The sequence below is a fragment of the Eublepharis macularius genome, chromosome 3, assembly GCF_028583425.1.
Source record: "Eublepharis macularius isolate TG4126 chromosome 3, MPM_Emac_v1.0, whole genome shotgun sequence".
Classification (NCBI taxonomy): Eukaryota; Metazoa; Chordata; class Lepidosauria; order Squamata; family Eublepharidae; genus Eublepharis; species Eublepharis macularius.
Window position 1 is genome coordinate 4,673,584 of NC_072792.1, and position 27,441 is coordinate 4,701,024.

Below are 27,441 nucleotides of genomic sequence, written 5' to 3' on the forward strand. Positions count from 1 at the left end.
GAGTATGTGGAGCCGTTCTGGGATTTCAGCCCAGGCCTTCTGCCAAAGCCGCTTGTTATGACGGAAGGGGGGTGGGCTTCTCATTCCCTCCTGGCCACAGTCCCTTCATTCCCTGCCACCACCCGCCGTACAGGGTGCCTCACTCACCAGCCGTTTGGACACTGGGGAACCTCTGAGTATGCACAAAGTGGTGGCAAAAGGCTGAGCAGTAGGTGAAAACAGCTTTTGTCACAACTTCTTCTTAACCAAAGAAAGATCTGTATTGGATTGTCAGAACTGTGGCTAGATAATGTCCTTACTCCAGACTACCTCCTGCAATCAGACAACAGTCCATTGTTTCCAAAAGGCTTTTACTGAAGAAATAGTTCATTATAGTCCACTAGCCTGAATACAATATTCAGGATGGTACACGTGCATTGTTACCAATGACTGGCAAAGCATGAGGTACAAAGTAACAGATCCCAGCAGGCCCAACCTCCCCCCATAGTTCTCAAAACAACCCCTTTGAAGTCAGGATAGCGAAGGTTTCCCAAGGCCGGTTCTTGGTGGAACGTCGGTAGCCAAAACAATCCTCTTCTGTGAGATAGCTGCCTGGGAACCTTGGCACCTGTGAAGAGAGCACTTAAACACTGAAAGGATTAAACATGGAGTCGGTTAAGCAAAGCAGTACAATACAGCATTCTGAACCTGACATTCTGCCCCCTCTAAGATGCCCCCCCCCCCAGGTTTATGTGGGTAACGAGAGTGAAATGCTTTAACTAATCTAGGAGCATGTACATGTACAGAATTCACCCCCTCATCGAACCCAGAGTCAAAGTCCTTCCATCTGATGAGATAAAACAACTGATTTCGTTTTATTTTAGAGTCCAATATTTGTTGAACTTCATAGTGGGTTTGATCATCAATTAACGTAGGGATGGGAGGAGCACGGGTGTGCCACTGGTCTGCAGAAGGGGCTTTTTTCAATAAACTAACATGGAAGGTATCATGTACATGGTGTAAATTCTTTGGTAAATCCAAGGCAACAGTCACTTTGTTGATTACTTTGCGAACAGGAAAAGGTCCCAGGTACTTTAACGCTAGCTTGTGGCTGGTTTGGGTTACTTTCAGATTCTTTGTAGAAAGGTAAACGAGATCACCAGGTTGCAATTCCCATTCCGCCGCACGGTGGCGGTCAGCATACTTTTTGTAATCCTGTTTGGCTTTGATGAGGTGTTTTCTAATTTGAGTCCATTGTTGGGCTGCCTCCCCCCACCACTCGGTGACGTCTTTGGAAACTGCAATAGGAGGGGGGAGCGCTTCAAACGGGAATGGCTTGAAGTGGAAGCCATAGACGACTTTGAAGGGAGTTTCCCCCGTGGAAGCGTGTACGCTGTTATTATATGAAAACTCTGCCAAGGGGAGCAAGTCAAACCAATCATCCTGTTTGAAATTAATGTAACAGCGTAGAAATTGCTCTAATATCTGATTAGTTTTTTCCGACTGTCCGTCTGTTTCCGGGTGATGGCTTGAACTCAAACCTTGTTCAATGCCCAGCAGTTGTAAAAGCTCCTGCCAGAAGTTGGCAACGAATTGTCCGCCGCGATCCGAGATCACCTTGGATGGAAAAGAATGTATTTTTACAATGGTTGTTGTACAATGTTTCTTAGGAAGATGTCAGCTAGTTTTCTAGCAGAGGGGATTGTGGTGCAAGGTATAAAATGAGCTTGCTTGGAGAACAAATCAACCACGACTAAAATACAGTTGTGCCCCTTTGAGGGGGGTAAGTCAGTGATAAAGTCCATAGAGATTATTTCCCACGGTCTACTTGGCGTTTCTAACGGCTGTAAGAGTCCTGGAGGTTTGCCTTTTCAGGATTTGGCACTGAGACAAACGGGGCAAGACGCTACATATTGGGAGATGTCTTTGCGCATGCCCGGCCACCAAAATTGGCGTTGCACTAAGTGAAGCGTCTTCAAGTACCCATAGTGCCCCGCCGTGGGAGCATCATGACAACGTTGCAAAACTTCTTTTCTTAAACTCTTGGGTACATAGAAACGATCTCCCCAAAGCCATTCCCCTTGATCGGAACGTTGCAGTCTGTCTTTGGGCACATCCTCCCCCTCCTTCTCCACTTCAGCTTTCAGTTTTTGTCTCCACCCTTGATCGGGTTGAGGGGATAGGGTTGTGCGGCTGCGTGTGGTCACCACGCCCCCTAATTGCGTAGGCGAAAAGACTGTGTCAATTGTCTCCTCCCTTTTGCTTTTGTGTTGGGGCATGCGTGATAGAGCGTCGGCCAAGAAGTTGGTTTTGCCGGGGAGAAAATTTAAAGTGAAATCGAACTTGGAGAAGTATTCTGCCCATCTCAATTGCTTGGCGTTTGACCTGCGAGGGCTGCGTAGGGCCTCTAAATTTTTATGGTCCGTCCAGACCTCGAACGGATGACGGGCTCCTTCTAACCAATGTCTCCAGGTAGTGAGAGCCGCTTATACAGCAAAGGCCTCTTTTTCCCAAACATTCCAATTCCTTTCCGCCTCTGAAAACTTTCTGGAGAGGAAGGCGCAGGGTCTGAGTTTATCATCCGCCCCCCGCTGTAGCAACACCCCCCCCAATTGCAGCGTCGCTGGCGTCGACCTGCACTATGAAGGGGCGATTTTCATCGGGGTGCTGTAGAACTGGCTCTGAAACAAACTGCGTTTTGAGGTGATGGAACGCTGTTTGGCAGTCAGGCGTCCAAGACAATTTTGCACTTGGTTTTTTAGCTTGGTCCCCCTTGTCTTTGGTTTTTAACAGTTCGGTTAGGGGGAGTGTGATTTGAGCGAAGTTCGCAATGAACTCTCTATAGAAGTTGGCAAAGCCCAAGAAGGATTGTAATTCTTTGCGGGTCGCGGGGGTTTGCCAATTTAATACAGCTTGTATTTTGCCTGGATCCATTTTCAAGCCCTCATGGGAAATGCAGTAGCCTAAGTAAGTGAGTTCTGTTTTGTGGAACTCACACTTAGAAAGCTTAATGGGCAGTTTGTTATTCATGAGAGTGGTTAAGACTCTTTTTACAAGGTCCACGTGTTCCTCCTCAGTCTCCGAATAGATTAACACATCATCTAGGTACACTACAACGCCTTTGTATAGAAATTCATGCAGCACTTCATTGATCATGGACATGAAAACCGAAGGGGCCCCGGCCAGGCCAAATGGCATAACCAAATATTCATATTGGCCGAGGGGCGTGTTAAAAGCGGTTTTCCATTCATCCCCCTCTCGGATATGGACATGGAAGTAAGCGTCTTTTAAGTCTAATTTCGTAAAGACCTTACCTTGAGCCACGACGTTGAGTAGATCCCTGATGAGCGGGATTGGGTAGGCGTTGCTGGAGGAGACCGCGTTGAGTCCCCTAAAGTCCGTGCACAGTCTTAGGCCCCCGTCTTTCTTTTTGACGAAAAGCACTGGCGCTGCGTGGGGGCTGTTAGCCGGGCGAATGAATCCTCTTTGAAGATTCAGGTCTATGAACTTGCGGAGCTCTTCTCTTTCGTTAGGGCTCATGGGATATAGACGGCCCTTGGGCAGCAAGGCGCCTGGTAATATTTCCACGGCACAGTCCGTCCTCCTGTGAGGAGGTAAAGTATTAGCTTCTTCCTCTGTGAAGGCTTGGGTGTACTTGGGTATATTGCTTGGGTATTTGGTTAATTTCTTCCTGGGTGAGGAGAGCAGGCTCAGTCATAGTAGGGTTAATACCCCAGTTTTGATTCCAACGATGATTTTTGCACGATTCATGGGTGAACGTGATGCTTCCCTCTGCCCAGTTGATATAAGGGTTATGATCGCATAACCACCGGCTTCCCAGGATCAAGGGGTATTTCGCCGTGGCACTAATGACGAATGATCTTACTTCCCAATGTTGCCCCATGCCGGTTATGACCGGAGTGGTTTCGGTAGTAACTGGATTCATGTTAGTGCCATCCATTTGCTCGAAAATTACGGGTATTTCCAGATCTTTCACAGGAAGCACTAGTCCGTTTACTAGAGCTGGTGCAATAATGTCTCTGGAGCAGCCCGAGTCCATTAGGGCTTGTATGCGGATGTGCATTTTCTTGTCAGGATTCACCAAAGTTACTGGTATGAAGAGAATGGACCCAGGGGGTCGGTTCGGAACCGGAACTGACTGAGGTTTGATCTGCCGTTTGGGTCCTTTTACGACAGATCCATTTCGTTTCCCGAGGCGGGGCTCTCTGGATTCTCCCCCCCTGTTAGGGCTGTCGGATTGTATTCCATAACTTCTTCCAATTCTAGTCCTCTTTCAGGGGGGTTCCTCCTTGACGCTCCTCTACCTCTCGCGGTTCTTGGAGCTGGAGTAGGGCGCGGTGGCGCCGGGTAGGCTGCGGGGGCTGGGCGCCTTAGTTGGAGCAGAGGTCTTTGCACAGGCCGATATGGGCATTGCGCCGCAAAATGACCACCTTGGCCACACTGCAAACACAGCCCTTGTTGCCATCTAGCATCTCTTGCTCCACGAGTAGCATATCCAGCCCCCTGGCTCCCTCGGACAGGAGTGGAGGAGCGTCTTTGGCCCGGAGGTTGTTGGTGTTGTTCCACTAGACGAACTTCTAGCAGGCGGTTTTCTACTTCGCAGGTCAATTGTATCCACCCTAACAGCGTAGGAGGGTTATCCTGCATGAGGGCTCTGTCCAACAACTTAGGGTTTAAACCCTGTTTGTATAAAATAATCTTGGTAGACTCTTCGCACCTTGGGCATTTGGCAGCGAGCTGTCGGAATTTTGTGGCATAGTCTCTAGCCGACATGCTGCCTTGCCTAATAGCCTGCAATTCCGTTCGGGCCCTAGTTTCTTCTAGGGGGTCTTCATATTGGGCTCGAATTGCATCCACTAGCCCTTGGAGTGTATCTAACTCAGGGGCCCCCACGTTATAGAGTCCCACATACCAGTCGGCTGCTTTACCTTGGAGACGTGATCCCAGATGCTCTATTTGACTGGCCTCACTCCCGAAAAGATGCCCCCATCGATTGAAAAATTGTACTACTTGTACCAGGAAGAATCCCAATTTGGAAGGGTCTCCATCAAACGTAGCGTCCAGTTTGACCCATCCCATGGGAAGATCTTGTCTGGGAGCTGGTGCTGGCATTGGGTAGACATCGAGCGGAGCGAGTTGTAAAGGAGGCTGTCGCAGCATTGGCGGTAGCTGTGGCGGAGGTTGCTGAGGGTAGGGTTGAGGTTGGTGCAGTAAAGGCACTCCCGGAATTGGCTGGGGAGGTCCTCTCGGTGCCGGATGCACTGGTGCTGGCCGGAAAGGTGTCGGCCGCCCCCGCGGTAGGCCTCCTGGCACTGGTTGAAGGGGAGTGGGAGCCAGCCGCAACGGAGGTGGGTGAGGAGAGATGGGTTGGAGAGGAATCGTATCCCCTCGCGGCCCCGGTGTCTGTAGAGGCCTACCCGCTCCTGGGACGACCGGTGGTGTGGTTCCTCCCGGTAGGCTTGGGGGCTGGTTTGCTTGTGTCGTGGGTGGTGGGACTATCGGGGAAGCTGGCTCTAGCGGTCGTCCTGGTTCTCCCCCTCCTCCTCCAGTCCCACTGCCAGCCGGAGTGATAGGGCGATCGGGACGAGGGTCTTCCGGACACGGTTCTCCACCTCCCCCGTCGGCGCCGTCGTCTCCTGGTGTAACCGGTTGCTCGGGACGGGGTTCATCTGGACATGGATCTTCTGGGCAGGGTCCTTCCCCGGTGACAGAATCCTCGTCTCCCGTTTCTGGTGGCTGTTGCGGCCACAGTTGATTTTTCAGGTTAGACAAACTTTGGCTGATGTCAGGTAGACCAGCTGGCAGATCACGGCCTCTGTCCCCCGCCACTAGCACTGAAAGCAGGTGGATGGCATTTGCCAAACTTTCTTCCATATTTACGAGTCTGTTCTCCAACAGCTGCACTCTATCCGTGGTTTCCTCCTCCCGTAGTTCTGTGTACCCCACAGCTCCAGCAGTCTGTGAGGTCTGCATAGTTTCGGGCGGCGGTCCCGTGGTTAGCGTCTGCTGCCACGGCAAGGGTGCTTCTACCCCTTGTTCCTCTTGAGATCTCGCGGCTAAAACTCCTTTTGTCAGGCCAGTGATTGCTGATATTCCTGAATCAATGGCAATCGTTCGGCTCTGGAGCTGCACCCATTGGTGCTCACTTACATCTTGCTGCCCCGACCACGGGGTGACTTCCGCATAATCCCAACTCAGGGCGCCACGGCGGGACGTTTCCCATTCCGTTTGTTCGGTCGTCCTGTTCCAGAACAGCCACGGTCGGCCACCGGTTTGTTCGGGTATGGATTCCAAACTGCGTCGACTATCCAGCTGCAGCTGCGTGAACATCGTGCTGGCCCTCCGGTCCCTCGTTTCCCTTGGTCTTGCGCCCCACTGCGTCGGGGTGGGCAAGGAGAAAAGTGGTGCGGCTGTGGCTCTAGGCCGTGTATCAGCGCTGCTGGGAGCGAGGGTATAAATCGTTGTAACCGAGGAGCCGTCTCCTCGCGGTACAGGTTCTTGGACTTCCAAACCTTGAGAGCCGGGAAAGGCATACAGGTCAAACAAAGGATCCCTGACTGGGACAGCTTTGGAGTCCGTTTGATCCGGCTTAGGCATTGGAAAAGGTGATTGGTAACAAAATGTCAGAACTGTGGCTAGATAATGTCCTTACTCCGGACTACCTCCTGCAATCAGACAACAGTCCATTGTTTCCAAAAGGCTTTTACTGAAGAAATAGTTCATTATAGTCCACTAGCCTGAATACAATATTCAGGATGGTACACGTGCATTGTTACCAATGACTGGCAAAGCATGAGGTACAAAGTAACAGATCCCAGCAGGCCCAACCTCCCCCCATAGTTCTCAAAACAACCCCTTTGAAGTCAGGATAGCGAAAGTTTCCCAAGGCCGGTTCTTGGTGGAACGTCGGTAGCCAAAACAATCCTCTTCTGTGATATAGCTGCCTGGGAACCTTGGCACCTGTGAAGAGAGCACTTAGACACTGAAAGGATTAAAAATGGAGTCGGTTAAGCAAAGCAGTACAATACAGCCTTCTGAACCTGACATTGGATTTCCTTACAATATAGAAAACAGAGAACACACAATATATAGGAAGATATAGCACATTAAGAGGACCGCTAATATGAAAAGTGAAAGAAAATCACAAATGTCTAGCTACAGTGCTTGAGAGCTACGAAGATACCTGAGCATCCATCAGGATGGGTGCACAACTTGTTGAAGGCTCTGGGAGTAGGGACAAGCCTCCTCCACCTCCCCCCCTTTCTCCGTGGCAGATGGACTGCACCTCACAAAAGATTTCAGAGCTTTTTAAAAACTTTCCTTGGAGAGGAGGGACCCCCCCCCCACTTCTTTTGAGTCAGGATGGCCTTTCCAGACTCCATGGCGAGGCTAACCCCAAAGCACGTAGCCCACCAGCGCCCCCTAGAGTCCCGGTTTTTATGATCTGACCGAAAGGCTGGAAGGAGACACGTTTCTTCCTCACAGGATGACAGTTTAAACCGATGGCTCTGCCAGGCCCCTTCTATGGCTTCTGCATCCTGAGAAGAAATCTGCTTTACCGAGACCTGTGACAAAAGGGTGAATTCAAAGGCCAAGCTGATATCTAAGGGCCTGTTCGATATCCCTTTAGCATAACACACCGCTCTTGTCGAGTGGGAGCGGGTCCTGAGGGGGGCTGCAGGCCAGGGCTCGTGTCCTGGCTGGTAGAGGCCCAACAGTTCCCTCTGAGGCTGATGTCAGGCTCTGGCTGGCAGGGGGGCCTCTGGTGTTGCTGGAGCATGGTGGGCAGGGGCCTCTGCAGCGCCAAGCCCTCCCAGATCCTGCTGGTCCCCTGGCTTTGGTTTCTCAGACTCCTCCTCTGCCCCTCCAAGTCACTGGGCTGATCGGAGGGCTGGTCGCAGGAGGCCATCATGGCACCCTCGGTTGTGGTTGTCCCTTGAACATTTTGTCTTTCTCATGGGTCAGTCGGTCTTAAGTTCCTCTGGGGGAAATTGTTGCAAACAAAGTGTGTTGGGATTAAGATAAAGGATTGGGAATACAAACGATTGTGCTGGCCAAGCAGCAAAACAGTGGTTTAAAAATCTAAACAGGAGAGAGGGTTTCGTGTTCGCTGTCATTCTTCTGTGTGCAGTCCCACATTGGGGCCGCACCTGCAGGCCGATTGTATGCCTGTGCAGAAGACACTCGATGAATAACAGTTACAAGTAAGGGCAACCCTGTTTTTCATGATCTTTTCTGTCTCTGCTTCCTGATCTTGTAAGCAAAGGTACCATGGTAAACCTGGGACAGACTGGCTACAAAACATGGTGTCTCTTTTTAGCAATATTCAGCTGGTGGGTTTCTCTTTGGACTTGGCAGCATGCCTAATAATGGTACTGAACAACTAGCTGACTCCTATACGTACTAGAACCTTTGCATTATTTTAAATAAAGGTGCTGTGGGGTTGTGGAGTAGGCACCTACTGAAGATAATGAATCTCTTGTTTATTCCAAGAGGGAGAAAGGCCAAAGGTTATTCATTCACGCCTCTGGTGGAGAAACAGAGACGTGACTTCAACAGAGGAAAAGGAATGGACAATCCTGGGATTCCCACTTCACCTAGACTTGAAAAATTTGTACCTTTTTAAAAAATCTTCTGTTCAAACAAATGACCAAGGGGTAGCCATGTTAGTTGGTGGCAGCACAATCACAGGGGAACCTTGGCTGCTTCCACACACGTTGGATATTCCACTTCCAATACTCTTTCGAGAACATTTGGAACTGCTTTTCCATGTGTGGAACAAAAAATCCACTTCCAAAGGATTGCTAAAGTGCATTGAAAGTGCATTATTCCGCGCGTGTGGAAATGGCCCTTGTATCATCTTAAACAGGTACGGTTAATGCGCTGTCACCTTTAACTTGCGGCTGTCTGTCACATAATTGTCTCTCTGCCTTCTTTCATTTTAGGAGATATCTTCAGCTGCCATGCAGTTGATAACCCTAAACCAAGCTCGGAGCTTGCAATGCTCCGGCAATATGGGCCAGAGGTTCCCGAGCCAGTCCTGCAGAAACTGGTGGCTGCTTTTGGCGAGCTCAGAAGCTTGGCCGACCAAGGAGTAATAAACTACCCTTATTCCACTCGAGAAGTAGTAAATATAGTAAAGCATCTGCAGGTAAGTACATCGGTTCCAGAGATTTATTTATATCCTGCTTTTTAACACACGTCATCTCAAAGTATTTCCCATGAGGGAAGAAAAACACAGGAGGGGATCAGGAGAGGAGCTAATACCAGCCTGCGTCCTGCCACTCCACGAAGCAAAGTTGGAAGCCTCCCTCCAGCCTCAGGAGCTTTCCTCTCTCCACAAGGGCTCTTCCTCCATCGGAAGAGCCACTGAAATCGGAGGAAACCTCCTTAGGATGGAGGAAAGGCTTCTCGGGCCGGGGGAGCTTCCTGCAGCCGAGTGAAGTCGGCTCCTGCCCGAGGAAGGGCTGCCCAGCTGCTGCCTCCCCTCTCTCTGGCGCCGTCAGCAGTGTCAGTGGGGGGAAGGGCTCCTGGGCTGCAGCCAGGTTCTGTCCCAGTGGAACAGGGCCTGGCTGCTTCCTCTGCGGCTTCCATTGGATTTCTGAAACCCTCTTAAAATCGGAGACTGAATTTTACAAGTACAGAAGACATCCATCTTTAATGTTCTGTGTAGTCTATATTTTTCTTAGACACTTTCTTAGACACTTTCTTAGACACTTTTCTTAGACACTTAGACACACAATGCTCACCTCCTGGAGCATTCAGACTTCTGCTTCATCGCCAGTATACAGTCAAGGATGAGGGTGGGTAGAAGAGCTGCTACATGTCTTATCAGGCAGATAGATATAACTTCAGGATGTAAGAGCTAGAATGGACTGTCAAAGATGTTTGTTACTTTTTTTCACATCCACCAAACACGATTCCTGTTAGATCCACACCAGCAATGGTCTTTGCATTTCTGCCCTTGACCATTGGAAGTGAAGCTGTGTGGGGAGAGGCAGAAGCGCTAAGGAACGTGCAGGCAGGGAGAGGTAGGGGAGGGTTTCCACTTAGATCTCGAGCACCTTCTCGGTGTGGGACCTCTAGGGTAGTGTGGCCCCATTCAGTTTGATAGCTGCCAACTGAAATGCTTAGCTGCCTTCAGTCAGGTTCTGGGGATTCCCAGTCTGTACCTACATATATATTTGCTGTGAGTCAGCCAGGGCTGAGTGATAGTGAGGACTCCTCAGGGGAAGAGGAGCTCCGTGCAGCCAGCCTTGAACAGCCAGAAGCTAAGGGACTCCTCAGAGGAAGGGGAGCGAACAGAAGCTGACCAGCAGGGAATACCTGCTGCTCAGCCTGCACCACCGACGGCTGAGGCAGGACCAACGCCCTCTAGCTCTGATCCAGCAGCTGAAACCCAGTTAGCTGACCCCAGCCCTCCAGATTCACCTCCACCCTTTGAGCGCCGCAGACGGAAGCTGAGAACTGAATTGCAGGCAAGGAGGCAAAGGTCACGCCTCCTGGCCAGACGCCAGCTGCTGGTTGGGAGTGATGAGGAGTGAGCACAGGATAGGACACCTGAATGACCCTTTTTCCTCTGTGATTTTGGTTGTATGTATCTGAAGAGGTAAAGTCAGACTCACAAAAGTATATGGTTTATTTTGCTTCCCATCTCGTATGACCTGCGATGTACTAAGAAGGCTATCACTTCCTCACTATATTGCTTATACTTTTTCTTATATTTCTTATACTATATTTCTTATACTTTTATGTAAAAGAATGTAAGAATTGCAGTGCTGAATCAGACCAAGAGGTTTGTCTTCTCTTAAAATGCTGCCCTGTTTCAATTGCTGTTCCAGTGGGTTGATCCGTTATGCCAAAATGAACTTGAGATGTGGGCTCTCGTTGCACCTTTAAGACTAACCAACTTCATTGTAGCATAAGCTTTCAAGAACTACAGCATTGATGCATCTGACGAAGAGAGCTGTGGTTCTCAAAAGCTTATGCTACAGATGCATCTGACGAAGAGAGCTGTGGTTCTTGAAAGCTTATGCTACAATGAAGTTGGTTAGTCTTAAAGGTGCTACTGGACTCTTTACTATTTTGCGACTACAGAGTAACACAGCGAATTCCTCTGGACCTCACCTTAAAGCAAGTGTGAAGGTCTATGTGGATTGGGGGACCTGAACACATCATGCATGACTTGAGGGGAGGGGAGGGCTGTGCGCCTCTTCCACCGGAAAGGGTTAGTCCAACAGATCCGGGTCTGAGCTGAGGTGCCGCCTCCAGAAGCAGCTCTGGGAAACTCGCACAGAGAGGGATGCTGCCAGCCCATCCATCCAGCCTCTGACTGCCAAAGGGATGCTGCCTCTGAGCAAGAAAGGAGGAGGAACCTTCACAGGCTCTTGAGTTTTGGTACGTAGGGTAGAAGGCACTCCTTTGCACGCGAAACACGCTTTTCTTCCAGCTGAGTGCTTTCTACCCTGGCTGGCAGTTGGTCCTTAAAATCTTTTATCTGGCAAACAAATTTGTTATAACAAGTTCAGTCGGGCACTAAACAGGCAGATGTGGGCAGTTTCATCCATGCACCTCATCCAGAAACACTTGAGGTGGAAAAAGTTGTGAGGTGCACATGTGCTTCTCTTCCACTTCACTATTGTCATGCACGCACACACACACACACACCCCATCATAGCCTTTGCAATGAATGCCGCAGCCGGGCCTGCTAGAAGCCATTCCGGTTCATCTGGACATTTGTTCACTTTGGGTCTCGGTGTATATGAAACTGGGGGCAAGTTTCTGTTTGTGGCGGCTTATGATTCTTCTTTTTTTCTCTGCAGAAATTTCCAGCGGAAGGACTTGCGAATGTTGTTCGGAATGTCTTTGATTTTGACTCCTACAATAATGAAATGCGTGAGATTTTAATTAGGATTTTACACAAACATGGGATACCGATTGGAGCCAAGCCAACCAGTATACAGCTTGCCAAGGAGTAAGGCTAACGCGAGTTGCTTGTTTCTGCTAATTAAGATCAACCTGGAATGCTTGAAGCAAATTTTGTTGCCAAATATTAATATTTTATTCCATTATTTATTTATGCAGCATCATTAATGTACACATACTGCACAAGTCATTGTTTATATTGTAAATATTTTTAATCAATGAATATCAATGATTTGTATGATGAAATTTAATAAAAGGAAATATTTGTTTTTTCTCAGTTTCTCTTAATTGAATTATCTATCTTGAATTTCTCACTACAGTTAGTAGCTAACCCAGAGTATTTTGTCTGTAACGTGGGACTGAGATGGCCCTGAATTCTGCACAAATCTGTCAGAATCCTTTCATAATCTGTATGAACAGTAAGAACTTGTGACTGGTAACATTTTCAGATGTTCAACACCCACATATCAAAAGTGATATATTCTGGCTTATTTCTTGAAATAAGCTACTTTACACCCCTTGATGCTACTTTTTAAATATGAAATTCAAGTTATTTTGATAGATCATATTAAGCTTCAACCATTAAACCAATTCCAAAAACCATGCACAGAGAAACAACAAATATTTCCCTTTCTACTGCAAAAACACAAAACTGTGATGTTAGGCAAGCTGGTTTTTATAGAGTTGCATTACTTTGACCTCTGCTAAGGACAGAGTTGTTTCCTCTGGCCAAATGTCTCAGTCAATTGGCAGTGCGTAACTCACCCCCACAATCACACCTTGAAGACATTCCTAAAAGCATATTTAATAATGAACTTTAGATTTTTAAAAAGCAGCACCTACTTGGGTTCTAATAGGACTCCTGTGATAGGACTCTTACAATTTCTAAAGTTAGAATGTTAAAATTTTAAGTTTCATAGAAAAGGTCCTACTGTGCAGTTTGGAGGAGTGTAATGCTGTGGGTTGACAAAAATTTAAGCAAGATTTCATTGACTGATCTTAATGGACCTTTGGGGGGTGGTCTTATGAGGAAAGGCTTTGTCAGGAATGGTTGATTTCCAAAACTAATACCAATCTTACTTATTTGGCTTAACTGGCAAACAATACAAATGTGGGATAAAACTTGGTAGATGAACTTTTTTTTGGCTTCTGGTAGGCAAAATACTCTAAGTCCTGCATCGAACCTTTAGAGAAAATGGCTTGGAGTCTATTAAACCATTCCCACTGCACTTCTGGGCATGGAGCAGGGGGTCACTGGGGCATTTGCGGGGGCGGGGGGAGGTTGTGAATTTCCTGCATTGTGCAGGGGGTTGGACTAGATGACCCTAGAGGTCCCTTCCAACCCTATGATTCTATGAATCCATGGGCAACGCCAGTGCTTAATTCTGAAGTGGGATCTTACCAGATGCAATGTGGTCAAGGGTAGGAGGCAGAAAAGCTGGTCTGAGATGGGGGCTCCTGGGGAGAAGGTCCAAAACTGGAGCCAGTTATAGAGTTGAAATCCCATGATGGACAAAAATTCAGGAGCAGAAGGCAGGAGAGATTTCAGCAAGGATGGGAGCAGAACCAACTACCTGGAAGGAGGTCCACAGCTGGAGCAACTAGGGATTATTATTGTCCCATCCTGTGCAAAGTTTAGGATCCAAAGCACAATTGAATTCGTGTGCTAGGTTTTGTTTCCTATTGGATGTGTTTGAATTTTGGGTACATACAGAGAACTTTTTAGGGAAGAAGGGAAGTCCACACACGGCCATGCTCAGTAGGATGGCAGGGGATTGCAGAATAACTCGGAGGGGTGATGACATTCCCTGGCCTTACAATGGAATTAATGAAGAGCCTGTCTTGTAAAGAGGGCTCTGGGGCCTCAGACTGAATTACGTACGTTATCAAGCAAACGAGAAAGCAGTAGTTTTTTTTCAAACCTGGCATATTCTTTCCTCTTTTTGCCCATAGTAAGTGATGTGTTTTTAATCACATCAGAGCTTTTTCTTCAATGGGGGCTTTTCTGTCATATGCACTCAGAGTATTTGTTGATATTGCACATTGTGCTGTCAGAAAATAAATTCACTTTTATAAAATGTGAAGTTGTTTTGACAAGCTCCTGTTTAGGTCCATGCCAAAGTTTAGTCTAAGGTGTGTCAATTTATATTATTTAAATTTTGTATATGACATCTTTCAAGAAAATTTCCAAAGTGGTTTGCAGAACAAAACCCTTCAAATGTGCAAGAAAAATCAGTTAAAACAATTCTGAGGCACATATTTTCTTTAAAAACACAAGCAGCAGAAATACACCTCCAAAAAACAGTTATTTGCTTTCAAAGGAAGCACGAAAAGAGTTAGGACGAACCTCTGTGTGTGTGTGTTTGTGTGTGTGTGTTCTGTGCCGTCAATTCACCTCCGACCTATGGTGACCCTATGAATGAAACACCTCCAAAACATCCTATCATTAACAGACTTGCTCAGATCCTGCATACTGGAGGATGTGGCTTCTTTTATTGAGTTTTAGGTCTCCCTCTTTTCCTACTGCCTTCCACTTTTTCTAGCATTATTGACTTTTCCAGAGAATCTTGTATTTGCACGTCTGCTCTCCCAAGTGTCAACCTTATTCTGATTTCTTCATTGCAGTCTCCCTTTTGGTTGATGCTTGAGCCAAGGAATAGGAAATCTTGAACAATTTCAGTTTCCTCATTGTCGACTTTAAAATTGTGTAATTCCTCAGTAGAAAACCCCATGCTGAGACCTGCCTATGTAGAGCATTCCAAAATGTTGAGGCTACTGTAGAAACGATATGACAGAGGTGCAGTTCTCTGGCAGTCAGGGTTGAACTGAGTGCTTGCCCAAACTCAGGTGCCTACTAGTACGAGTCAGTCAGTAGAGAAGGTGTGTTAAGAGTTCTGCCACCTTTCTTATGAGAGTCTGTTTTCTTATCTGTGCGTGCCCTGAAGACATTCATAGAATATCAGTTAGCAATATGCAACTCTGTTCTCCAAAAGGATATACTTGCTCGCATTTGCTGAAGTGCTGTAAAAGTTCAGTTTTTTTCTCCATATCCTGAATAAAAATGCATGAAGTCAATAGATTCTATCAGGGGAAACAATAATGGAAGATGGGCAATCTTAAGCATTGAAATTGATCATGGAGGACTGACACTCTTAAGAATTCACATTTGCAATGGGTTTCCTTGTCTAGCTCTAGTTGTGTGCCCAATATTCAGTGAGAAATGCATACTGAGCATTTTCACTGGCTTGAGCCAGCCCTCTAGTAAGTGCTTCATCAATGCAAGTGATCAGCACATAATACCAAATGACTGGCATTTATTTTAGTCTCTCTTATGTTTATTGTCTTAGCCATAAGCCATAACAAATCATACAGTAAAAACAATAGAACAAAAAACCCAGCAATATATACAATTAAATGAAAATGGACAGTGAATTCAATAGCTTACAATGAGACCCAAGCTCAGTCTAATCTTCATTGCTGCTAACGCAAATAAACCCACTCTGTTGGAAACATAGGGATCAGTATCCAAAAGTAAAAATATAACCAGGTCCAGATCGGAGATACCGAGATACCACGGGACGATAGGGGTAATGAACCTTTGTCTGGGAGATTCATGCCATGTGCACCTTAGAATGTAATGTACCACATCATCCACTTCCCCCATGCCACAGTGGCAAAATCTAAGGGGGGAAGGGATACTAAGGAAATGGCCCGTACAGATCATTGAGGACATAGATTGAAATCTTAAAGAAGTGAAAGCAGTTCTTGATTCCAGGGTGACTAATTTCTCCAGATAGGGGGACCTACAGTGGTCTCTTTTGAAGGACTTAAATAGGGGTGCCGTAAGACAGCATGCAACCGCATCCTGATCCAAAAGTCCATCCTTATTAAACACCCATTCCTTCAATTCTCGTACTTGATTTTTATTACTCAGTAGGTCATCAGGAATTGAATATTCAACTGGATGGAAGTCAAGTAATCACCTAGTCTCTTGGAGGATTTCAAGAGCAAACAGAAACTTTGGGCACCCAGGGAATCCTGTGGTTGATTTATACTTTTCCTCCAATAAGACAGAATTCTTACATTAACCCTGGCTTTCAGGGAAACAATTCCCAATTCTGCCCTCATTAAAGCCATGGGGGAACCCTTGGGCAGAGCAAGGATCCATTTCATAGAGTAATTCTGTACTGTTTCTAATGAAGATAGTATCTGATCTTCCCATCCCCAGATCTCTGAGCCATATAACATTGCTGCGATTACCTTGCTCCAAAACAATTTAAGAATTGGGTCAACCATTCCTCCTCCTTTAGAGAAGAAGAACTTCAGTAGTGCCCCCAAGTTCTTCACAGTAGTAGCCTTTAATAATGTAACGTGGGGGCGCCAGGAGAGGGTTTCAGAAAAGTTTATACCCAGATATTTATACGTGCTGCATTGTTCAATCAGGATGCCAAGAATGCTCCAGATAGATTTCCTTGGACATTTCCTAAAGACCAAAACTTTAGACTTGGCATAATTTATTCGCAAGCCTTCCATATTACAGTACTCGCCCAATTTATTCAAGAGCCTCCTCAGGCCGATCTTAGTTAAGGATAGCAAAACCATGTCATCTGCAGGCACCTTCTGCTGTCCAATGGCTGGGGGCATAAATTCCCTACCTTCCAAGCCAGCAACTAAGTCATTTAGGTACAGATTAAACAAGGTGGGGGCTAACACACAACCCTGCTTCACCCCTTCCTGTATTTGGATATCCTCTGTAAGTAAGCCCTCCCCCCCCCGCCCCGCAACTTTGACCTTTACAGTGGTATCACAATGTAACTGTCTTATCAAATAGACTAGCCAGGGATTAATGTTCATATTCAGGAGCTTCTGCCATAGTCTGCCTCTATCTAAGGAGTCAAACTCCGAGGCCAGATCGATAAAGGCCACATAAAGGGCCTTTGTAGGACCTCTAGTAGCCTCGAAAGCCAGTGTACATAAAGTTTGGCAGTGTTCGATGGTGGAATGCCCTTTCTTAGATCCAATTTGGAGAGGGTGAATTAAGTTATTCTCAATGATATAATCCTCTAATGTGTTTTTTAGATGTCTACTGTACAATTTAGAGGCAATAGGGAGCATACTAATTGGCCTATAATTGCCCAGATCATTCCAGTCGCCCTTCTTATAGATTGGCACGATGATGCTTGTGGTCAATCCCCTAGGAAGTCTACCCGATCTATCAATTTGGGTGAAAAGTTTTATCAACAGAGGAGTCCATCAATCAATACATGTTTTAAAGCACTCAGCTGGAATCAGATCTTCACCCAGAGATTTGCCGCTGGGCAAGGATTCAATCAGAGACCTCACCTCAACTCCGTAACTGCCAGCCAGGGTGTCAAAATGGGTGGTGAGGAGTTAACCTGACTATTCTCACTCACGCCACTAAAGACGTTTGAAAAGTGCACAAGCTAGGACTCAGCCTGGATGCCAGAGTCCCTCCCCGAAGCTCGACATCCAAGGCCAATGGAGATCAGATGCCAAAATCTACCTTCATTTCTACTGTCCACCGCCTCTTGAAGTTCCATCCATAGACGCACAGCAAATACCTGCTTCTTTTCTTTTCAGGAGATCCTTATACTGACTCCTGCCTAGAGTCCTAAGAGATTCTGGGTCCCTAGCCCTTCTAGCTGTCCTAGTACATCTCATCAGATATCGTTTAAATTGTGCACATTCTCTGTCAAACCACTCAGTACGGGGGTGGGCAGGAGATGACTTGACAGGACTCCCAATAAGGAATAGGGATTTTAACCGTTTCACAGTTTCCTCATAATAAAGGATCACATCTGGATCCTCAGTTGTTTAGATCAGGAAATTCCTGGATGCCTCCATCATTAAGTAGAGCCTCGGAAATTAATTTCTGGGTGTTAAACGACCATTTGGGCCTCCTATGCACTGGGGCATCCCCTTTAGATTTTCCAGGTATCCCGATTGTTTCTTCCGAGCAGCCTAAAACCACTTGCAACATATTATGATCACTATGTAGTGAGACATTCACCTCAAAAGAGTGAATTTGTTCCAAAAGATCCCACAACACTGCCACAAAATCTATCGTGCTTGGTTGTTGTGGATTCTATCGTGCTTGCTCGTAGGGTAGAGATAAATATAAAAGACCCCTTTGAGATATCCCGGCTCGTGCCATTCAGCACAAACAGATTGAACATCGAGAGTAACTCCAGGAGTCTCCTGCCAGCCCTGCTAATAACCGGGTCCTGGAGAATACATCCACCGAGCAGAGGATTCTCGTTAGAGCACCCGCCCTCCTCCTGTTTGCTGACCGAAGACCCAATCCTAGCATTAAAGTCACCTCCCAGGATAAGATGGGCATTTGGATGTTGTATCACTAACCTTTCTAGTAGGGCAGCTAATTTCTCCCAACACAACTCGTTTCTAATCCCGTTTATGCCATTAGGTGGAAGATAAATGTTTAAGCAAAGGAGACTTCCCCCGGGGGGGGGGGCTCTAAGCATTAAGGCCAGCACAAAATTCTCACAGTTGTGGGGGATCAGCTCTACATCCAGCTGCAGGGTTACCAAATGACTGAATGGGACAAGTAGTTTAGATGTGCATTTTGCACCTACTCTCCTGTTCTCATGTTCCCCAAGTCTCTGAGCTACAAGATCGGTAGCAAGGCCCTCATCTGCAAGCTCTATTTCACAAGCCACAGAGAGCAGTTCTAAACAAATCTACTCAGAAGTAAGTCTCACATTATTCAGTGCTCCCGGGAAAGTATCATTGGTGTTGTATCCGCAGTTGTGTAATGATTGGACTAGGAGGCCAGGTTCAAATGCCTGCTCACTTACTCGGTGTCCCTGGGTCAGTCTTTCGTGCTTGGCCTACTTCAAGGGGTTATTATAGGGACAAAAGGGCGGACTCATCTTGCTAGCTGGCCCGTTGCAGTTACCATTGGACGAGACTACGGAGAAATCTATTTTGAAATTCTACTAAATAGCTTGCTACGTACTTTGGATTGTGGATCACTTCAGAATGAATTTGTGATTGTTCCTCTGGATTATACTATATGATTGTATTTATATTGTAAACTTCTACCTGTATTACATTATTGTTACATTGAGAAGGCGCTGTCACTTTAAACGCTGGTACAAGCATTTTGTATATCTACATAGGAAGAAATGTTTATAAACTCTCTTGCTCTTTGAAATTTCCGCTGGTTTACATGTGATATGCTGAGAATGCTGTTTAGACCATTAGTGCCTTCTTTATTGTTTTTCTCCATATAAAATCATGTTTGGGTTACTGCATTTGTCAGGACATCATTTTTATTGCATAGATTATTTGGGATTTCGAGCTTTTTAAAATTTCAGTATGCACTAGAAGTGGAATTTCTTCTTGGTTTGTATCATTCTAATTTTAAGACTGCTTGTACTATAGGGGGGCGGGGGGAAGCCTTTTCAACTCAGATAATTATATTGATAGGTGACGGCCTATATCAGAATAAGCAGGTTAGTAATAATGATTTTTCTGGACAGGTTTCCACTGCCGGATCCAAAATTTATGGGCTACTGGAAAGTGAACCAGTTGGGCAGTTCAGGCCAGAAACTTTTGTGCCCAACTGAAACACATCGCATAGATGTAAAGGTCTGTGAAGTGTTTAAACAATACAATTTGGACTGCAAATATGTACTTTTCTAGCAATGTAATATTGTAGTGCATTTTAATGGATAAAATGCTTAAACTGCTTTGTAACAATCTAATTTTTTACAAACAGACCCCGTGAGCAGGCATTAGATGGACACAGAAATAAGGACACAGAGGCTGTGCCCAAAAGGGACAGCAGTACCCCTGGGATCCAAATCAGCTCCCCAGCAACATTCAAACTGATACTCTCAGCTTTCCTTGTATACCAGCAAGTCTCTGTACTTAAAGACATAGAATCATAGAATCATAGAGTTGGAAGGGGCCATACAGACCGTCTAGTCCAACCCCCTGCCCAGTGCAGGATCAACATCTTGGTACTCCAGATGTTCAGAACACCAAGCATTGCATCGGCCCCCAGAAACCACCACATAAAGGAAGAGTACCTTTGCTTATGACTCAATAATATTTGACTTTCCTCATACCAGCCCCACACAGAATTTGCAACAGTGAAGTCTATATATAGGTCTCTCCTTAATGATGCTATCTGTAAAGCGTGATGAGGAACTTGAGCTTCAGGGTCTTTCTTGTCACTTTCTCTTAGGGTCCAATGTACTTAAATGTGCAGGCATTTCCCATGGAGAGGCACGAAGCCAGGTCCCTGAGCTTTACAGAAGAACGTGCGTTTTGGTCTCTGCCTTTGAGTGAAGTTAATTTAGTGTGCGATATTGCTGTGACACAAGGTAGAGTGGAATCTTGCTTTTGCTAACCTGATGATAATATGAAACTGCACCAATACTAGATTATGTACAAACGACTGAGATTGTACCAAGCACAGCCCACACACTTTCAACAGACCACAGGAGTGGTCTGCTGGTTTTTGCTCTGAATGAAAGGTTGAGGGCCGTACTATGCATTAGAGCGGCCATGACTTTGACCTGTGACCACCAACAGCGTTTTACAGAAGAATTAAACCAATTAAAAATGCTATGGGGAGGTGTTTCGGCACTTGAAAAGGCATAAAGGGGAAATGAGATTGCTTGCCCCCCTGGTGCCACGGGCCCAGTCAGGATCTACTCACACTGTAACGTGGTTTGGTCCTGAGATATTGAGGAGGCTGAATTCTAGCTGTTGGCCAGCTCATCTTAGGCGGTGTGACAACATACAGTTAATAACATACAGTTTAAAAACAATAAAAATATTATCAATAAGCATTAAAACACTATTCCATATACAATAAAAATTTCTCAGTTGGTGGATATAAATATTAAAATACAGCATTTTAGGTGCAGGGCTTGGCTCTTGCATCAAGCCCTGAGTCACACTTATGAGCTCCTGCATGGGTGGTGGACGGTCTTCAGTGGTATGGCCGGCGAGAGGACAGCCTAGCCCCCACCAAATGCCTGGTGGAGCACCTCCATCCTGCAGGCCTGGCGGAAAGATAACAAATCCTGCCGGGCCCTACTTTCCTCAGACAGAGAGGCCCTGGCTCTGGTAGAGTGGTAGAGGCCAAACAGACCTCCCTGGGGCCAGGGACCATCAATCAGCAACTGCTTATTAGCTGATCAAAGCGACCTCCGGGGAACATATGGGGAGAGGCCCAGTCCGCCTAGGGCTTTATAGGTCAACACCAGAACCTTGAACTGGACCCGGTATTCAACTGGTAACTAGTGCAGCTGACAGAAGATGGGTGTTATATATACAAATGAACTTTTGTTATGATGTTGTTATGATATGGCAAAATGTGTGGGCTTCTCCATCTTGATTTCCAAAGCACCAGATGTATTAAATATTTAAATATATTTAAATATGTATTTAAATATTATAGTATGTTCTTGTTGCAATGTTAAAACAACTTTTTAATCACAGAGAAATCTTGAATTTGAATCTAATATGCTTATTGTTCACTCCTTTCTTTAAAGAGAATGAAACTGAAAACTCTCTTTTTGTGGCAACTTGCAATCCAGTATCGTTATACTTTATGGGTATATCTGATACAAATGGATACTATGTGGATTTGTATGATATCTTCCCAAGAACAGTTGGTAGCATATGGCAACCTCTTGTGACTGTGGCACCTCTGGGAAATCCGCTCCGAGGACAAGTCGTTCTGCATGAAGAGCAGGTAGAAAATATGTTTCCTATTTCTGTGCAGTGTATTCTCACCAGGAAATGGAGTCGCTCTGCTTCTTTCCTTATCTGTAATTGTGCAAACTTCCTGCTCTTATTCTGCTTCATTAGATGCTGCCTGGGAGGTGGGGAAAATACAAAGTGATCTGAGATCACCGTCCATGCTTTGCATTACTAAATATTATTGTGGGAAAGGAGGAGGAGATGGTGGCATCATCCATCCTTCTAGATGGGACCTCAGCAACTGTCCTGTAGCTGCTCTTTGGCCCTGATAATGGCTGGCTGTTGGTTAGCATAGGATGAAATTCCTCTATCCTCAGCCCTTATTTGTTTGAATTTCAGGCTTGTTCTATCATAGACAGGAGTAGGGAAAAGTAAATTCCATTTTTGCAATTTTCCCTCATCTAATAGAGAAATGCAACATAAGACAGACTGCTAAAACTATTTTTTTTTAAAAAAACAATTGTACACATGGTGGTGGAGAGGGCTCTCCATTTAGAGTTGACTTATGGCAACCTACGGGGTTTTCATTGCAAGAGACTAACGTGGTTTGCCATTGTCTGGTTCTGCAACCCTTTGTCTTCTGTGGAGATCTCCCATCCAATTACTAACCAAGGCCAATCCTGCTTAGCTTTTGAAATCTGATGAGATCAGGCTCACCTGGGCAATCTAGGCCAGGGTATGTAGTATGCTTAGATATCAGCTTTTCAATCACATTGTTGCATCTGGTGTTCCCAGGCCATTCGTTGTCTTTCTTAAAACAATGTACAGATACATATGTCACAATTTTTCTTTTAGTGCCATCTTCATTTAGAAATTTCCTTATCACATCATCCTAGAAATAGATATGCTTTATATTGCTGTGTTGAATTGTCAGAAAAAAATCCTTTCTGTGAAGATCACTGTATCGTGATGTTCCATTAAAGTGTTGCCCTGCAACAAAGCATGCCTCCTCCATGCCCAACTGCATGCTTTTATTCCGAATTCAAGACTTCGACGTAGCAGAGATGGGAAGAGAGCGGTCTGGCTCAGGGGTCGTGGCTTGCCTGCACGTAAACAAGCTCCTCCCTGCTCTCAACTATATGGACAGCTAATTAGATACATCTAATTAGATTTTGCTCAAACCGCAGTTTGCCATTTTATCCAAACAGGGAAACTTTGACTTCTCCTACACACCTGGGTTCCAAACTCTGGCTTAATCCCCAGGATCCCGGTTTGCCAGTAAAATGCAAACGATCGTTTTCCAGTTTGGATGTAAAAGCAAACTTTTGTTTACCGGAATATGGAGTATCTAATCAATTAGAGGAAGGCAGCCGAGGAGGAAACGGCTGGGCAAGGCCGAAGCGCTCCTCTGCAGTGCCCGACGCAGGCCAGTCGCTGGGCAGGCGAAAAGGACCGTCGAAATCAAGGGCGTCAAGCTAGGGTTGCCAGGTCCAGGTTGGGAAATTCCTGGAGATTTGAGGGGTGGAGCCTGGAGAGGGTGGGGTTTGGGGAGGGGAGGGGCTTCTGAATAGTATAACGCCAAGGAGTCCACCCTTCACAGAAGCCGGTTTCTCCTGGGGAGCTGATCTCTGTGGCCTGGAGATCAGCGGTAATTCCGGGAGATCTCCAGCCAACACCTGGAGACTGGCAACCCTACGTCAAACGCCCGCCCGCCCCTCCGGGGCTCGAGGCCGCAGGAGGCTGCCGCGGGGTGGGCGCCGGGCGCGCGCGCTTGACGGCCCCTCTGCAGCCCTGGCGCAGCTCAGGCGCGCCCCCGCCTCCCCAAGCCAACCGGGCGCTTCCCTCGCCCGCCCCTCTTGCTTCACTCCGTGCCGCCGGGAGGGGAGGCGCGCCCTGCCCTGCCCTGCCTGCCCTGCCCCGCCCTCCCGTTTTTCTCTTCCCGGCCCCTGAGAGGCTCGCCTGCCGCAGCCGCCTCGGAGCCCCCCCTCCCCGGGAGGAAGACAACGGGGCCCGGAGGGAAGGGGCGGCGCGTACCCGCTCGGTGGGCCCGAGGGCCGGGCGAGCGAGCGGCCGCCTGTGGCTGCCCTGGCCTTCCCCGGCGCGCCCCCTCCCCAGCAGCAGCTCTGGGGCGCGCGGCCCTCGGAGAGCCGGGAAGCTGCAGGCCAGGGCGGGAAGGCTCGCCAGAGGGGGGGGGGAGGCAGTTCGGGGCTTGCTGGCCGCGGCTCCCGCCTCCCTAACCCGGCTGGCCGCTCTGGAGTGTCCCTGGGCAGTGGCGCAGGCGCCCCCCTGGATTGTCCGCAAGACAATCGTTTTTGGAGCTGGCGAGCGCAGCGCAGCTTGTATCCCGGGGAGCTGCCTGCTTGGGGAGAAATGCCCTTAGTTCTGTTCTGGGCATGCAGCAGGGTGCCCGCCTCTCGGCGGGGATTACAATTGCTCTCCCGGCCGCAGGGATCAGTTCCCCCGGGGGGGGGGAGTGGCTGCTTTGGAGGAGTCTATGGCATTGTGCCCCGCTGGGGTACCTTCCCTCCCCCAACCTCGCTGTCTCCAGGCTCCGCCCCCTGACGTCCAGGAATTTCTCAACCTGAAGTTGGCAACCGTATTTATAGAACATCCTAGAAGTCCTTGCCCCAAGGACTAAAAGAGGGCACAGGGGAGGTGAGAGAGGGAGGAAGGAGACTGGTTTCATTGTTACCGACTTTGTTTGAATTGGGGATGGGGACTCAGGGTTGTGCCAAAGAAAAGGGGGATTCCCAGAAGGGAGAGAAGGGGCAGGACGCTGGTGTTTTGGAAGGCAGTTGCAGGAAAAGTGGGGGGGGGGGAGCAGAGATCTCTGTATGGAGAGCACACCACTTCCCTGCCTTTTCTGACTCTGGCTTTTCTGTACGAGTGTTAATGTTTCAAGTGTGTTCGTATTGTGAGTAAAAAATAAGATCATTGACTGGGTTTGCCTGCGTCCTTTATAAAGTTTATTTTTCCAGTCCCTGGCCTTACACTTTACGGTATACCTGACCTGGCCCAACACAGTGACATTTACGTCAGATCCAGCCCTTGTAACAAATGAGTATGACATCCCTGATCTAAACAACGATCCCTATCATCAGTTAATTAAATAGCAATGTTTTTAAATCTTTATTTCCTTTTGTACTTGTTAATTTAATAGACTTTCGACAGAAAAGTCATGGGCTTGCTAAGAACTTAAAAGTACGTGATACGCATTTATGTTGCCTTTGTAAAACATTTCCACCCTTACTTACTTATTTCTGTATTTCGTTTATACTTTGCCTTTCTCCCCAAAGGGTAGGGAAAGCGACTTACATCATTCTCCTCTCCTTCATTTTATCCTCACAACACCCCTAAGTGGTAGGCCATGCTGAGAGAGTGTGACTGGCCCAAGGTCACCCAGTGAGCTTCCATGGCAGAGAGGGGGGGGGGATTCAAAGCTGGGACTCCCAGATCCTAGACTGGCCCCCTAACCACTGCACCACACAAGCTTTTGGTACAGGCTTCAGAGCTTCTTGCAGAAAATGAAGTGGAAAGGAAATTCATTAACGCTTCTAAGCTTCTAACACAAATTCAGCTACGCTCAGACACCGTTCAAAAGTATATGTGTGCTTTATTTTCTTTGCAGATGGGCCATGAGAAAGAGAAAGAGGTGGCTTTGGTCAGAAATTTTATTGTAGGCAAGCAGTGAGGGATGAGGTTGTGTTTAAATATGCTGCTTCTCTTCCTTCTTTGCAGTTTTAAAACCACTACCACTGAAGCATATTGGCTTCCCTTTCCTTGCACTGAGGTAAATGCTAGTTTGAACGAAGCTTTTCCAAAGGAAGGAAAGCCCTTGCTAAGTCACAAACCATGGCAAGGAAAGGGAAGCTTTGCAGTAGCTAAAAATAAAAGAACACCACCTCAACATAATGGCTGTTACATCTGCTGAGTGTTTGGAATTCAAGGCACAGGGGACGTGAGGTCACCCAAAGGTCTCTTTTCTCCCAGTAAAAAATAAACATCACAAAAGCTGCAGACTAGCTCAGCATCTCTTCCCAGCCCACTTGAAGAACTGCCAAAGCTGTAACTGGAAGTATTCACCGGTGATGCAAAATTCTATTTTTGTGTACTAACTAATACACCACTGGTCACTTGGTCCAGATGGGAACCATTAATATCCAAGAGGGCAGAGAAAACTGCCTTGGCATTTGGCCAACTGACTCTGTACACTTAACACTAGCTGAAAGAACTGAACTGTCTTTGTGCGCTGGGAAATCTTTAACACTCTGTTTCAGTAACACTAATGCATATACAGATTCACCAAGAACTGAAAAAGGCATTTATTTTTCTTGAAATCTAGAGTTCCATCGTTTTCTTCTTGGAAGTACTTTTGTATAAAGAGGGTCTCTGGTGTGGTGATAACCTGAAAATACTTTCTAAACTCTATAACAAGTTCCATGGTAATGCTTGATAGCAGGTTGCCATGGTTTGAGCCCAAAACAGTCCTTTTAAAAACAAGATTTTTGTGTCTCAAAATATAGGGCAAGTCGGGGGCTGAAACAGGCTTGCTTCTGTTGTATTCTTGGGACTCTTTTGGATTAGGCCTGTTCATCCTTTCTTAAGTTTCATGTGCTAGAATTAAAGCACCAGTTGGATAAGTTTAACCTAGTAACTAACAAAGTGATCTGCAGCAGGTGCCTGATGGTTCCTTTGCTGTCCTCTCAAGAATGTCACCTGGAAGCTTGTAGGTGGTTTTCTTTGCTAGTTAACAATGGTTAGCAATTGGGGGGGATGATTTGACGCCAGAAGCCAGGGGCACCCTTCTTTTCCACACCAGGAGTTGGAGCATCTAAGAAATCTGCAGAAAGATGTTATTTGAGAATCTTCTTGTAAAAGACACAGGAAAGGGAAATCCACCTTGAGCTCTACAGTGTATTCTGTTGTTGTCTTTCAGGAGTCACTTTGTATGTGCCGCAAGGAGATGTAAAATTTTCCTTTCTGTTTGCAGAGCAATGCCATTCTGTTGTTGGACACCAACACTCAGACCATACGCCAACTTCTACTGTCTCCAGACATGCACAAGTCTCCTAAAAGGATATCCTGGTGGGGCAGCAAGGAGGAGGTGGTGAGGAATATCAAAACATTGGCTAGGCTACCTTTAAAAAAATACAGCCTGCGAGCATACTAGTCTAGTGGTTTCCAGTCTAGCCTTTCCAGATAGCCGTGCATTGTTTGTTGCTGTGTTCATAGGAACCTGTTTCCTTATGCATGTCCACACTTCATGCCTCAAGGGAAAGTTGTATCGGCTTTTTAAAAAGATACTACCAAAAAAAGAATAGTATTTCTGTTTGCAGAAGTATTTAAATGGTGGAATTCCCTGCCACTGGAGACAGTGATCACCACAAGCATAGAAGCCTTTCAAGGGAGTTAGGCAGATTCGTGGAGGATAAGATCCATCCGTGGCTACGAGCCATGATGACTGAAGGGAAACTCCACGTTCAGAGGCAGTTGATCTTCCGAATCCCAGTGCCAGGAGGCAGCTTCAGGGAGGGCCTCATCCTCCATGCCCTGCTGGCCCTCCGCAGCAACTGGTTGGCCACTGTGTGAGGAAGGATGCAGGAGTGGATGGACCACTGGTCTGATCCAGCAGGCTCTTCTGATGTTCTCCGTGTTATACAGCCCTCTTGCATCTTGTTTACCTTCTTCAAACTTAAAACCTCCTACACTGTTGTAGTCACGCTAGACCAAGCTCCACACATGCCAGACATGCTTAGCAGCAATGCAAGTCTCAAAAAGACAGGTTGACCCCTGCTGCCTCAGTGCCTTCCTGAG

General features: G+C 46.8%; 1 protein-coding gene across 1 annotated transcript in view; it reads left to right on the forward strand.

Moving 5' to 3' along the window:
- Positions 1-27,441, forward strand: part of VWA8 (von Willebrand factor A domain containing 8) — a 154,089-nt gene that overhangs the window by 60,537 nt on the left and 66,111 nt on the right. The window contains exons 25-30 of the mRNA XM_054975104.1: positions 8,946-9,151; positions 11,823-11,974; positions 19,449-19,557; positions 20,159-20,297; positions 21,477-21,679; positions 26,618-26,734. Of these exons, the coding sequence (XP_054831079.1) occupies positions 8,946-9,151; positions 11,823-11,974; positions 19,449-19,557; positions 20,159-20,297; positions 21,477-21,679; positions 26,618-26,734 (926 nt within the window). The remainder of the gene's footprint in view (positions 1-8,945; positions 9,152-11,822; positions 11,975-19,448; positions 19,558-20,158; positions 20,298-21,476; positions 21,680-26,617; positions 26,735-27,441) is intronic.